The sequence below is a fragment of the Lipotes vexillifer genome, unplaced genomic scaffold (genome assembly GCF_000442215.2).
Source record: "Lipotes vexillifer unplaced genomic scaffold, Lipotes_vexillifer_v1.1 scaffold1145, whole genome shotgun sequence".
Taxonomy (NCBI): Eukaryota; Metazoa; Chordata; class Mammalia; order Artiodactyla; family Lipotidae; genus Lipotes; species Lipotes vexillifer.
The window spans coordinates 1,490,655-1,504,536 of NW_006778097.1; the positions used below are offsets into that span (position 1 = coordinate 1,490,655).

General features: G+C 44.3%; 1 protein-coding gene across 1 annotated transcript; it reads left to right on the forward strand.

The window, feature by feature from the left end:
- The first annotated feature begins 12,993 nt into the window (after positions 1 to 12,993).
- On the forward strand, positions 12,994 to 13,596 carry TNP1 (transition protein 1). The gene is made up of 2 exons (XM_007451430.1): positions 12,994 to 13,154; positions 13,361 to 13,596. The coding sequence occupies exons 1-2, from the start codon at positions 13,016 to 13,018 to the stop codon at positions 13,387 to 13,389; spliced, it is 168 nt and encodes a 55-aa protein (XP_007451492.1). The 5' UTR covers positions 12,994 to 13,015; the 3' UTR covers positions 13,390 to 13,596.
- Positions 13,597 to 13,882: the final 286 nt, after the last annotated feature.

Genomic DNA, 13,882 nt, shown 5'->3' on the forward strand with positions numbered 1-13,882 from the left:
ACACTCAGGAAACCCATTTGTTTTTCATATAGGGACCTCCCTAGTCAGTTTCCTGGAGACTCCATCAGACATAAATTTATCAAGAGTTTAAGAAACCTACCTTCAAAGGTAGGTCCAGAGGTTATGTCAATATTTCTACTGAATGGGCAAGATTAGAAGGAGGCTCTACAGCATAAAGAAGAAAAGCAATGAACACAGAAAGTCTGGTTCTCTGCAGGACTGGTGAGGAATCAGGGTCTGGGGCAGGGATGGGAAGAGGAGTGGGTGTTGGGTGGAGGAGGGGAGAGTGCTAGGGAAGAGTTGGATACAGTTTTTGGAAGGCAAATGGAGAGCTTTGCTTTGACAAAGACATGATATTTTGGAACACCTGCCAAGCTAGGATGATAATTCTCAGGTCTGAGAGTCCCCTTTCTTAATCAGAAAATGTCATTAATACCTTGGCTTACTGGTTTTTTTCTGGCGTAACTTCTTTGCTTTCTGTCTCTGTGGTAAATCCTTCAGATGGCATGCTGAACACTTACATCTGCAGGATTTCATCATCCTCTTACATTTTGCAACTCTGGCCAGCAGTGGGGTTCTTGTTGAAACAGCAGCCTCGGTCAGCTCCCCCTCCTCCACCCCAAATCCATTTGTCCAAAGCAGCCCACTCATCACTCCCTTTATATATGAAGACACATGGCCATGACATGGGCCCTCCTGGTAAAAGGACCTAATAATTGATGATTGTCACAATGGCTGAGAGTTAACATGAGAGCTTGGTTGGGTTGCTGGGGAATACTGAGACATTTGGATAAAGTCAAGAAAGTACTTGTTAGGACTGCTAGAATCAGGTGGTTGCCCATCAGTATAGACCATAGGAACCATCTTGAATGATATAAGCCAAGTAAAATTCCCCCTGCCTTGCAGACACAAGTCTAGCCTCATCAAAGACTTCATTCTCTGGCACATTTAGGTATGCATTCTTGGTTCCATCTTCTCCTTTCTAAAAAGAGCTCTTTAGTGAGGACTTGAATGATATGGAATTTTTAAATTAATTCATTGAATTATAATTGACGTACAATAAATTGCACATATTTTAAATGCTCAGTTTGATAAGTTTTGACATATCACCACAAATCAAGATAGTAAGCATATACTCCACTCACAAAAGTTTCCCTGTGCACATTTGTAATCTCTCCCTCCTGCCCTTCCCTAGCCCCCACTCAAATCTCGAATAATGTAGAATTCAAAGCTTTGGTCCAACTCATCTTTTTAATCTATTACCCCTGCCCCATCCCCCAGAACCTCACAGAGATGTAGCTTCAACCTCAAGAAACTCAATGTTTGAGAAGAGATGACATGCATAGAAATAAAAAATTCTGGACAGAATCTGATAAACGATATAGAATGTGTTCAAAAGATGAATAATGGGAGTTGATTAAAGAAGTCATCATAGAATCGGGGGCCTTTGTTTTGAGTTTTAAACGTTCCATTGGAATTTAATAGATTAAAGTGCTAGAAAAAGCAACAGTGCAAGTTAAGACACTGAATTTCCCATGAACACCTATGCTTTTTATACTTTTGAAATAACCCAATTTGACTAGAATAAGCAGAGTTTGCCTGAGGGAGAGAATAAAAGACATGGCTAGAAAGTGAAGTTGGGGTTAGGAGGGCTGATATGAAAATTGAAATTGAACTACACCTTGTAAGCAGGAAGGAGGTTCCCACACGTCCTGAACAGAAGAGTGGCATGATTAGTCTCACTTTAGGAAGTTTCACTGAATAATAGTTTGCATTAAAGGATTCAAGCAGCCTCCACAGTAATGTAGTCCAAAGGTAACAAGGCTTGCTCAAGGGCTGCCACCCCGGAGCAAAAACTGTGGTCATCATAAAGGAAGACTCAACAAAGACTCAAAGGAGAGGGAAGAGTTCAAGGACTCCTGGATTTCAAGCCTAACTAGTATGGCTCTTGGGTGATGCCACCCAGAAGAGAGAGGCTGGCAGGGAGGCCCCAAAAGATGCAATCTCCTCTCTTCCTTTAAAGCCTGGTTTCAAGCACACCTCCTGAACAAAGGCTGTAGTGGCTCACCCGCTCCAAGAGGGTCAAATACACATGGAGACAAGGGAGGTGATAATCCAAGTACCTCCCACAGTCACTCTAATTTCCTACCTCTTGCAGACTCTAAGAGGCAGGGGATTCTACTGTACTTCTGTGGTTCTTTTAACTTAAGATCTAAGGTTTGAATCCTAGGGAGGGCTACAAAGGTTGGGAAGAGAGAAAAAGGAAGAAAGAGGAGGAGGTAGATGTATTTTGACTATGTGTGCATATCTGCCACACTGAGTTTAATTTATCCTATGTCCTCTTTTCCTGGTCAAAAGTTACTAACCATCAGATTATTTCCATGCCCCAAAGAACTCAGATCTTTAAGGTAGAATGATTGGAGTCTATGATTGTCTATGAATGGAGTCTATGATTGTGATGTTATGTCCTAGAGATGGCTTGATAGAGCAATCCATTGTTCATCCAAATTTGTATTGAGGATCTGCAGCTATCTCCTTAATCTTATCTCTGCCACTTTCTGTTTCTGTATTCTTTCCCATGCATGCATGGAGGCATGGGTCAGTGTGAGGGATGGGCAAAAAGGAAGTGATGGAGATATTTTCCTGGGATTCCAAATCATGGCTAAAATATGCCTGAGAACTCACCAGCCTAAGTACATATTAACATGGATCCCTCTCCCCCCCCCCACCCCGACACACACACACACATCAACAGCCTGAATAAATCTTCACTTTGTGAATACGATATCCTTATCAAGAACTTTGTTTTGATAAACAATAGGGAATCCATTCTCAATTGGAAAGGATATACTGAGAACCTCTTTTGTTCTAGCCTATCTTTGTACTAAGTACTTAAAAAGAATGTCAACTATATAAGAAACAATCTTATATGAGAAATTACTAGGGTTTCTCACACAAGAAGACCCCAGCTCCTCCATTTACTAGCTATGAGACCTTGGGTGGTTACTTAACCACCTTGGTCCTAGAACATGGCAACAGTAGTAGCCACCTCACGAGGTTGATATAAGGATGAAATGGGTTAATATCTCTAGAGTACTTACCATATTCTGAGCACTGTCAGGCACAAGCTGTTAGCTTGTCTCTGTACTCCCAGAGTGTAAGGTGTCTGAAGGAAGGCACCAAGATGAAATAACAAGGACCAGCCAAGACTGGATGTCCTGGACTTCCCTGGCGATCCAATGGTTAAGACTCCGCACTTCCACTGCAGGGGACACAGTTTCAATCCCTAGTCGGGGAACTAAGATCCCACATGCTGTGCGGCACTGACAAAAAACAACAACAAAAAAGACTGGATGTCCATCCCAAATTGCAGCTTTATCTATACCTGAAAGAGGATGTAGAGGTCAGGTAGGGGTAAAGGACACATGAAAAAAGTAAGGATAGAAAACAAGGAGAAGGCTTGTCACTTTTTTATGGCAGAACAATAGTGGTTGAATAAGCTTCTCTTTTGAGAAGCTTGAAGAGGATGGTTGCTAGAGAGAGACTTACCTTCCTCTTCTCAAAAACAACCTTCACCCTCTATTACCTCACCTTCTGTCTCTCTTCTATTCACTGCACTCCTGACCACACCCTCTATCCTGTCTCTGCAGGAACCTAGGTGTCAAATGCTCTGTGGGGTTGAATAAGGTAAGGACTGAAAAGATGACTTGAGGCTCCTCAAGTACTCTGCACAGCACCTGATACTCAGTAGGTCCAATAAGTGTTACGTCTGTGCAAGTTTGGCAGCTTCCATATTTGAACTCCTTACTGTTACTTAGCAACTCCTCTCTTTCCTGAGTTTTCTTCTGCTTTCTTTGTCTCCTTTCTCAGTTTTTTCCTCTGGAAACCTTAGAAGATGGTGAATCCCAAAGTTTTGTCCCTAGACCATCTCATCTACTCCTGTAGATTCAACTACCTAAAGCTCTACTCTGCCAACACCCAAATCTACATCCTCACCCCCAAATGCTCTTCTGATCTACAGTTACCTATATTTACTTTGTCCACTGAGAACCTAAGTGGACACAAGATCTGTCCAGTAGACATCTCAATCTGTGCAAAACTAAAATCAGTACTTTCTATACAAATACAGTTTCTGCTTCTGTAACCACCTAGCACTTATTCACTGGGGGGCAGAGGTCTGGGATTCAAACTTTCCCTTCAAAGCTCTCCACATCTCATCAGTCACCTCAATATTTTATAATCTACCCCTTCTTTTCCATCCCCATCACTGACTTGGGTCAGTCTCCTCCGGGCCTTAATATTCAAGTCTTTTGTTCATATCTCTCATCATGGTAAAACATGATGAGAGTAAAAGATATCACCCCTTAGGTGATTAAGCATCTCCCTCTCCCTCCCTACCAAGGGAGCAAAGGCACCAGGAGACATCATGCACAAGCACTAACATTAAGTAGGTGTGGATTTAAATCCCAGCTCTGCTGTTTGCTATCTATGCGTCCTGGAACAATTTCCTGAAGCCTGTAAGGAAGTAATCTCCAATTGGGTACTTTGTTTCCTCATTAGTAAAATAATAGGAAGTCTAAGTCTTTCCGGATTTAACTAAAAGAAGATTTTTAAGACCAAGAGAAATGAAATAATTTGTCCTGGTCTTAGTAACTTTACTAGGTTGAGAGGCTTGGAACCAGAAAATCAGTCTGATTAAATGTTGAAGGAAATAATCCCAGGCCCCACTGCTCAGCTCTTCTCTTGTAGATTTGGTTGCTACCTCATGTGGACTTTGTGAAATCCTAGAGAGGGGAAGTCCAAGTCACAGTGGCCTAGTTTCTTTACAGGTGGCCCCTCAACCCCCGTATCTCAAGGTTGAGAATACCATCTTCCGGTAAATGACTGGAAAGCCCACACCAAGCTTCTAATATCTACCATGACTAGGTGCAACCACACTAGGATACTGCAGTGCTGCATATCCCCTAGGACTTGGCAGACTTCCTGCAGGTACATAAGAGAAAGCACCACTGAGGACAGCATGGAGGAGGAGAAAGATGGTGGTGGCAATTGGCAAGGCTCTTGAATGTGTGGTCCTGAGGGAGTGTAGGAGGAATGTGGGGAGTAGCTGTAAACTGTGTGTGAGGAAAGGAGTGAAGAGGTGGTGATGGAGCCATTACCGAAGAGGCTTCATTCATTCTGGGGCACCTGGTATGGCCTCAGTGAGAAGCAGTCCATTTGTAAGTATTCATCAAGCCCCCATTATGAATAAGACATTGACCAGCTCTCCTGGACTATAAAGATGAATGAGATAGGGATATTTCAATGTGTTATCTGAATGTTTACCATAAGAAGTACCTTCAGTCAGGAGGGACAAGGTAGGCTTCATGGGTATAGGACCTGTGCAGTCACAAAGAGCCCTGTGCCCAGGGCTGCCCAGGCTTGGTTTATGCTCTGCAGTCACCATCTTGAAAGTATTTTTTTAAAACAAAAGTCCAACATATTCATCTTGCACTGGACCCCACAAATAATGTAGCTAGTTCTGGGGAGACTTGACTGACCTGCAAGTAAACCAGGCCAAACCATAGCTAAAGAGGTAATAAAAGTCATAAAGGAAAATCTGGAAAAATCAAGTTGGTTTTGTGTGCCCCCCTGAAGAAGTTTCTGAGACTCTCCCACCCTAACCAGGGACCTTTATAATTTCAGTTTTGTCTTTGCTTCCTTGAAGCATGAAGAAAGTACCACCGTCACTACTGCAGGGCAGTGGTCTACTGAGAAAACAAATACTTCTGCATGGAGACACTGTCTTTACCAGAACTCCAGGGCATCTCAGCAGTATGATCTTCCATATTTCCTCCTAGAACAAAAATAAGGAGGCCCAGCACTGGAAATTTATTGACCCATAAAATCTGATCACTCAAGAAATCTGGGTCTTTCTTTGGCCCTTTCTGAAAACGAAGGCTTTGTTTTAAAGATTTCACTAGGTGAGTCTTCCCTGCTGTCCTAGCATAGGGTGCATAGAGGGCAAACTGTCACTAAGACTTTGTGCTTTGGACCTAAGAATTCTACTAGAAAGAACAGTGAGGGGGTTACTTTGTTCTCTTTCTTTAGTATAAACACAACTAACGCTACTTCTCCAAATATGAGAATTCCACCCAAGGGAACAATGGGGAAACAAAATAGACAATGATACTGCCAGGCAAGACTTCTTTATCAGTTCCATTTTTCAAGATCTTCAAGAGGCAAAGTGAATTTATGATTCCAACCTATCTCCTCTTCTTCACCCTCAACTGATCACCACCGAGAATAGAAAGTAGAGTTTCAGCAAATCATGTCAAAGAAATACAACTGGATTGTGATCGTCTCTCTTGACTCAAGCCTGATCAGTAGAGTTAAAATAGGTATTTGTGTTAAAAAATAATCCAGAAATATTGAGCGTCTCCTCTGGTCAATATACACTTCAGCAGCATGTTGGTCATAATGCTGTGAAATCATCAATTATGAAGGCTCTGACCCTCAGTGTGGCAACTTCACTCTGTCTTTCTGGCCTCTTTTTTTTTTTTTTCTTTTTTTTTGCGGTACGTGGGCCTCTCACTGTTGTGGCCTCTCCTGCTGCAGAGCACAGGCTCCGGACGCGCAGGCTCAGCGGCCATGGCTCACGGGCCCAGCCGCTCCGCGGCATGTGGGATGCTCCCGGACCAGGGCACGAACCCGTATCCCCTGCATCGGCAGGCAGACTCAACCACTGCGCCACCAAGGAAGCCCTCTGGTCCCCTTTTGATAGGAACATTTCACCCTTTCACAGGGCCAAGTGTCCACAAACTCAGTGACATGATGGTCTCTGGTTGATGGGATGATTTCAAGAGGGCAAGGGCCTCTGGCACATGGCTCTCAGAATGTGAAAGGAGACTTCAAAATAGAGAAAAAGCATGGAAAAAAACAGAGGCCAGAAATCTCAACAAAGTGCCTCATGAAACAGTGGCAAGAAGCCTGGACTGGGGATGAGGAGATCTGAGCTTGAGATCCAACTTTGCCTATAATTTGTTATTTTGGCCAAGCTACTCTTCATCCCCAGACCTATTTATTATGAAATTGTTCTCTTAAAGCCCTTGCAATTCAAAATTCCATACTCCGGGGGCTTCCCTGGTGGCGCAGTGGTTGAGAGTCCACCTGCCGATGCGGGGGACACGGGTTCGTGCCCCGGTCCGGGGAGATCCCACATGCTGCGGAGCGGCTGGGCCCGTGAGCCATGGCTGCTGAGCCTGCGCGTCCGGAGCCTGTGCTCCGCAACGGGAGAGGCCACGACAGTGAGAGGCCCACGTACCGCAAAAGAAATTCCTTACTCCAGTGGTTAAGCGGATTAAAATTCATTTGCTCCTAAGGACCATATGAGGCAAATAATTTAACATGCATGACATTTTCACACCATATCACACCCTTTCTAATATCTTAGGATGCAGCTTTAGTTTTATCTTATGGCTGTAGGGCTCTGTATTCCCAGTGTATTCTGGGAAGGGGCAGCTTCTTCTTCACTGTGATATAGATGGGGATTAAGGTCAGTGGGCGAAAGGGAGTAGTTAATGTGAAAACATTATTTGGAACCTTCTGAAGCATAAAATTTGGATTTTCTTTGTATACTACTGAACCATGTGGCCTTAAGGAATACAACTTGGTGGCAAAAGGAATAAAAATTGTCAAATAATTTTTCATAAGTCCAAAAATAACAACAACAAAAACTATGGCATTCTCTCCAAATGAGAATTTTAAATTTGTCCAGAGGAACTCTAAATTCACACCCTGCCTCTAAGAAGAGCTCATTACTTTTTCCCAGTTCTCATTCTCCCTTCAGTATTATATTCCTTCATTGTGATCCTAGCAGCAGCACAGGTAGGAGGAAAAAGGCCAAGGGAGCAGACAGTCAAGGTCAGATCTATTTTTAAGGCAAGTAGAGAAGGCAGTGTGAAGTGGTGGGCAGTCTTTGGTTTGAAGATCAGCAATCTGAGTTCAGCCATAGCCCTTGCACTGCCTGGGTGCAGCCCTTAAACAAGCCTCTTGGCCTCTCAAAAGAGGGGGGTCAGATGGCTCCTGAGGACCCCCCCAGGGTCCTAACTTTTAGCAGCCCAATTTCTCTATTCCTGGGAAACAGAAGTTTCTTATGGAAAGAGAGTTTGGAGATGCAGTCAGAAAGGACAGGGGAGGAGCCTGAAAGAAAAATGAGGGAAAAACTCCAAAAATCTTCGTGTAGAACCCAGACCATCTTCAGAGCCAAGATGTCCCCTTGTTTCCCAGAACTGGATGGGAAGAGGTGAATGGAGTTGAGGTCCCTCCTTCCATTTTCTCTGAAAAGCACCCCTTGGCCTTTGGCTCTGGTTCCTCTTTATTTCCTAGGAGAGATAGCAGATGAATCCTGAGCTCAGAGAGCTCAACCCCTTGGTGAAACCCCTCTCTCAGCAGATTTCCCCCGCTCCAGCCCATCCTGAGCCCCCTTTGCCTGCCCGAACAGCAGCAGCAGCACCAAGAACAGAGAAAACAGGGCGTGCATGCAAACAGGGTAGAAGGTCCCCACTTCCCAGCTAAGGTCAACATCTGTAGAGACTTAGGTTTCAGACAGGGGTTCACACTGAGTCATCTACATTTTTAAGGACTGTCAGCAACTTTTCCATGTTCCCTGTAATAAGCCCCAATTTCCGGCTTGCTGGGAAGATCCTGCCCTGGACAGACATCCATTGTACTCCTAGGAAAATTAATGGAGTGAGTTTGAATTGGAGAGGTGAGATGAAACCCAACTAGAGGTCTGACTTCCAAAACAGTGATGTCCAAAGCCTGCCTCTTCCTAACCTAAGAAAGGGGCCAGTGAGAGTGACAAGTCTCCAAGCCCTTCCCTGCAGTGCCACTTTGCCATCTTTCTAGGAGATAAAGACACCATTTTGTCCATCCACCTGTTCTGGGCAAGATGACACTCAGCCCCAAAAGTGAAGGAACTGATAGCTCCTCTTCTAAAAAGACCAGTAATTCAGTTCTTTCTCCATGTCCCTATAGCTACCAGAAAATATCTATTTCCTTTCATCAAGAGAAACAAAAACTAAGACCCACTAGGAAACCAAAGTATGGAGGAAATAGGTTTATTGGGACATCCCTGCTATTCCTGTGCTGGGTTATTTAAAGTAGCTCATGTAGCCATCCTGTGCCTTGGTTTCTTCATCCAAAAGGAAAAATGAAAGAGAGCAGAAGAAAAGGTAAGGAGACAACAGATTAACGGATGAACAGATTAACAGATGGATTAGCAGATGGCTCTCAACAAAGGAAATAATGCATTGTGCTGTAAATTACTATTGGCTCAAACAACACTGGGGAAGAAACAGAAAGAGAAACAGAGATAGGCTGCAGTCCCCAGTGCTCAACCCTGCTGGGAGGTCTGAAAGAGAAGCCAACACAAACACCACCACAGCCCCACTCCTCACTGGCCTGGGAATTGCCTCCCCTCACACTGGGCTTCCTGCTGGTGGAGTTTCTCAGCATGGGTGTCTGAAACCAGAATTTGTCCTTAACCCTATGCAAAGGGGACTTTCCTGTTTGTTTGTTTCTTCATCCCATCTCAAGTCTGGTTGCCTTCTTCCCTGTGATCTCAGCTTCTCCTTGGCAGAGTAGATCTTTGGGGGATGGGAAGGATTGGGGGAAAGAAATAGTATCCAGTCTCCAGGACCATCCAGAAAATATCTCCCAAACTAAAGAGGCCAGATCCCTCTGCAAACATGTTCACCAGCAAAGTCAGGCCTGAGAGGCCAGCATGGAGCACCTGAGGGCCTTTTATGGAGACAATGTCCTTTTTCCCTTCTTTCTCTAGAAATGCTCCCACTTGGTATACAAAATCACTCAATGTCGTACTGTCTGTCCTCATAACACCAAAGTCGTTAGAATGAACAAATGTTCATGACTACCTACTATGGACCATGTCCCTGGGGGAAATGCAGTGAAATAAAAAATACAGTCCCTAACTACAAGGAGCCTACCACAAAAGTCAGATCAGCTCAGAGATCACTTATCCCAACCAGCATATTTACAACATAATAGAGCTGAAGTCCAGAGAAGTGATGTTTGTGGCACAGTCCAGACTAAAAACAAGACTCATTGCCTCCTGTTGAGATCAGACTCACACACATGACATGACAATGTGGGCACAAAACAAGATTTCAAACAATTAGGGCTGGTTTTCCAGACATTGAGGACAATATTATAGGACAATGGACTTTGAACAAATTTCAAAAGACAATGACAATTTGAAAAGTCAGAGGAGTTTTCCTTGGAGAAGGTGGGACAAAATGGGGAAGAATCAGATCGTTGGAAAAATAGGACTTTTTATTGATTGAGCCAAGATTTCACAAATCCTTATTGGGCTCCTACTCTGTGAGGACTGTTCAATGCTCAGTGAACATAATTTTTCAGTTCTGGCTTTCATGGAGCTTGCTTGTGGGAGGAACAACTAGGCTGGAGTAGACAGAAAAGTCCCCAAATTACCAAGAGGCAAGGCAGCAGCCAGCCTCTTTCATAGAGTTCCTCCTTATTTGGGTGAATAAAGGCATCCAACAGAAGGTCTTCAGAGAGAACTGCCTGGAAACCAGAAAATGGAAGGGGTCACTCATGATGGCTGTTCAAGGAAGCTGTGTTTCAAAACATGATTTGCCATCTTCTCTATAGACATTAGAAATACAGGGAGTGGGCCTTGAACTACATTCTGTCTTCTATTCAACCAACTTTTGCTAAGAACCTCCTACATGCAAGAGTGCTTGGTTCTTGAATGAGGATGATGGCAGGGGAGAGAGAAGGAGGAACAGAAAGAAGTTATCAGGCTCTATTGAGATTTTTTTTGAAAGGTCTCAATATAAGGTATAAAGGAGGAAGAAGAAAAGGTTGGATGATGTGTCCAGTATCAGGGAAGTTGGGGATGGTGGATATCTCCTGCTCAGACTTTTACCCTGACCTCCAGACCCATATACCAAACAATCATTCAGTATCTCTATTTGGAAGTCTCAAAGGAATCTCAAACCCAAAATGTCTTAGACCAAAATCATGATCATCATTGCCCCCATGCTTGGCTTTTATCCCAGTGAGTGGCACGAACTTCTAGACAGCTGCATCACACAGAAATAAAATCCATGCCTTTGATACCCTCTACTCTCACCAACCAAATCCAATCCATCACCAAGTCTTTGTCTCCTATCTACATCTCTACAACCTAAGCAACACCCACTGGCCCGGGCTTAAGCCATTTTCAAATATTTCTCTCCTGAACCCCGACTATTGGCAATAGCCTCTCCCTTTATTCACCACTTCCCCATCAATCCATCTGCCATCTAATCTTATCATGTCATCCTCTTAAACATTTTTCCATGGCTCCCCAGTGTACCTGAGCTTGTCTGCTATCTGCTTCTCTCTCCAACCTCATCTTGCACCATGTTGAGAAGTAATTATTCACCGATTAGTGTAGATGTCTGATTAATAACTTTTTCCCCTACTAGGATGAAAACTCCATGAACTCAGAGTCTATGTCTGTTTTTACCCACTACTATTTTCCTAGCACCTAAATGCATGGCACATACTACATGATCAATAAATATTTGCAGACTGACTTTTTTAAAATGGCTAAGCCAATGGTTCTCAACCAGGGGTAATTTTTGCCCCTCCCTCCCCCTAGCAATGTTTGGATACATTTTTGGTTGTCACAGCTGTAGGGGTTCTACTGGCATCTAAAGGGTACAGGCCAGGAATGCTGCCAAATGCACAAGGAAATGTGAAAATTAGTAAAAGGAAACTTCAGCTAAGATTGGAATTGGAAGTACTCATACAGGGAGCTCTCACACCCTACCACTCATGGCCAATCATGCCAAAAAGAAGATACTACTTACTGACCCCAACAGGAAGACATCAGGCACTGACCCCAACAGGAAGTGTAACTAGTTTACTTCCCCCAGCAGGAGGAAGGAAGACTTCCATCACCCAGCAACAAGCCCAGCCAATGGAAAGGGCCACAACTCAGCCAATAAGAAGACATTATCACCTGAACTTTTACTTTCCTCCAATGAACTCTCATTATTTCCTTGCTGATGACTTCCTTTCCCTGTCCAGCTCTCCTCACTATAAAAGCCTTCCAGGGGCTTCTCTCTTCCCTCGTGGCGCAGTGGTTGGGAGTCCGCCTGCTGATGCAACGGACGCGGGTTCGTGCCCCGGTCCAGGAGGATCCCACGTGCCGCGGAGCGGCTGGGCCCATGGGCCATGGCCGCTGGGCCTGCGCGTCCGGAGCCTGTGCCCCGGGGCGGGAGGGGCCACAGCAGTGAGAGGCCCGCATACCGCAAAAAAAAAAAAAAAAAAAAAAAAAAGCCTTCCATGTGGTATAACCCGTTGGAGTATCTCTCTGTCTGCTAGGTGAGATGCTGCCTGGTTCAAGAATCATTTAATAAAGCTAATTAGATCTTCAAATTTACTCAGTTAAATTTTGTTTTTTAACAAAGGTCACACATATTTAGCCCAGCAGTGCTCAGGTTGAGAAAACTTGGTTTAGATGAAAGAGAAAGAATATTTAGTTTTGGTCATATTGAACTGGATTTCCTAGAGTCACGTCCTTATAGAAACACATTTGTTATCCCCCGATGCCATAAGGGAGACTTAAACATGATGCATATACACACACTCAACAACCATTAAATTTCCTACAAGCAGGAGATACCTATTTTAATGGCTCTTGTACTCTCCAGGTGCCCAGCACGGGGCTAGAATTTAGGTGCTCAATAACACCTGTCTGGAAAACCTCGCTTATCATTAAAAAAAGACCTCAAAATTGAGGGTAGCCTTGAGCTACATTAGAGGGGCCACCTTATTTCACATATATTACCAAAGTGTAACAAAGGCTAGTGACATCACAGTGGAGCCCTGCCCACCTGCTAAGCCACGCCCCCTTCACAGTCACAATCACTAAGGCCTTAAATACCCAGACTTGTGGCCTCCCGGCTCTACAAAGCCCCTCATTTTGGCAGAAAGTACAATGTCGACCAGCCGCAAATTAAAGAGTCCCAGCATGAGGAAGGGCAAGAACCAAGCTCCTCACAAGGGAGTCAAGAGAGGTGGCAGCAAAAGAAAATACCAGAAGGGCAGCCTGAAGAGTAGCAAGCGGTACAATGACGGTGAGTGAGGGATGCGTAGGAGAGCAGTCAAACAGAGGGGGAGCTTGCTGTCCCGTGGGCCCTCGCTCTTGGACTTACCTCTCATAGGACCCTGAAACCTCAGCATGAGAATTTCATTCCCAACTAGGTTCATGTATGGGCAGGAAGAGGATGAATGGTCATGTTCTAACTGGTGTTCCTGTTGCAAACTTGTCCTTTCCCTCCAGCCAATTGCAATTCCCGCTCCCACTTGTGACTCCACCAGCGGGCTCTGCCCTGGTGGACTTCAAACGACACCAGGCAGCAACAGAGAACAGAAGGGGGACTGCCAAGGAGATCTGAAGTTAGATCAAAGCCAGAGAAGAGCCTATCATGTGGATAAAATGTCAGTCGTGACGAAGTGAGGAATGTATATATGTTGGCTGTTTCTCCCCAACATTTCAATAAACATTTGAAAACTGAATTTCAGTTTCCTTTGATCCTTTGGTTGGAAAATGGCCCCTGAGCTGGGCAGCCTTGGGGAAGAATTAGCAGGTATGAAACCATTAAACATCAAACATGATTTGGATAATATCAATGTCAATGTAATTTTCCTTAACAACTCTCTCTCCTTGTGCCCCAACTCTGGCTATGCACCATCACCATATTTGGGTCTTGGTCTCAATGTACTGTCTCCCTTCCCAACATGGAAAGGGAGAGGAGATAAAAGAAATGGGAGAAATACATTCATCAGAGTGCCAGTTATGAGC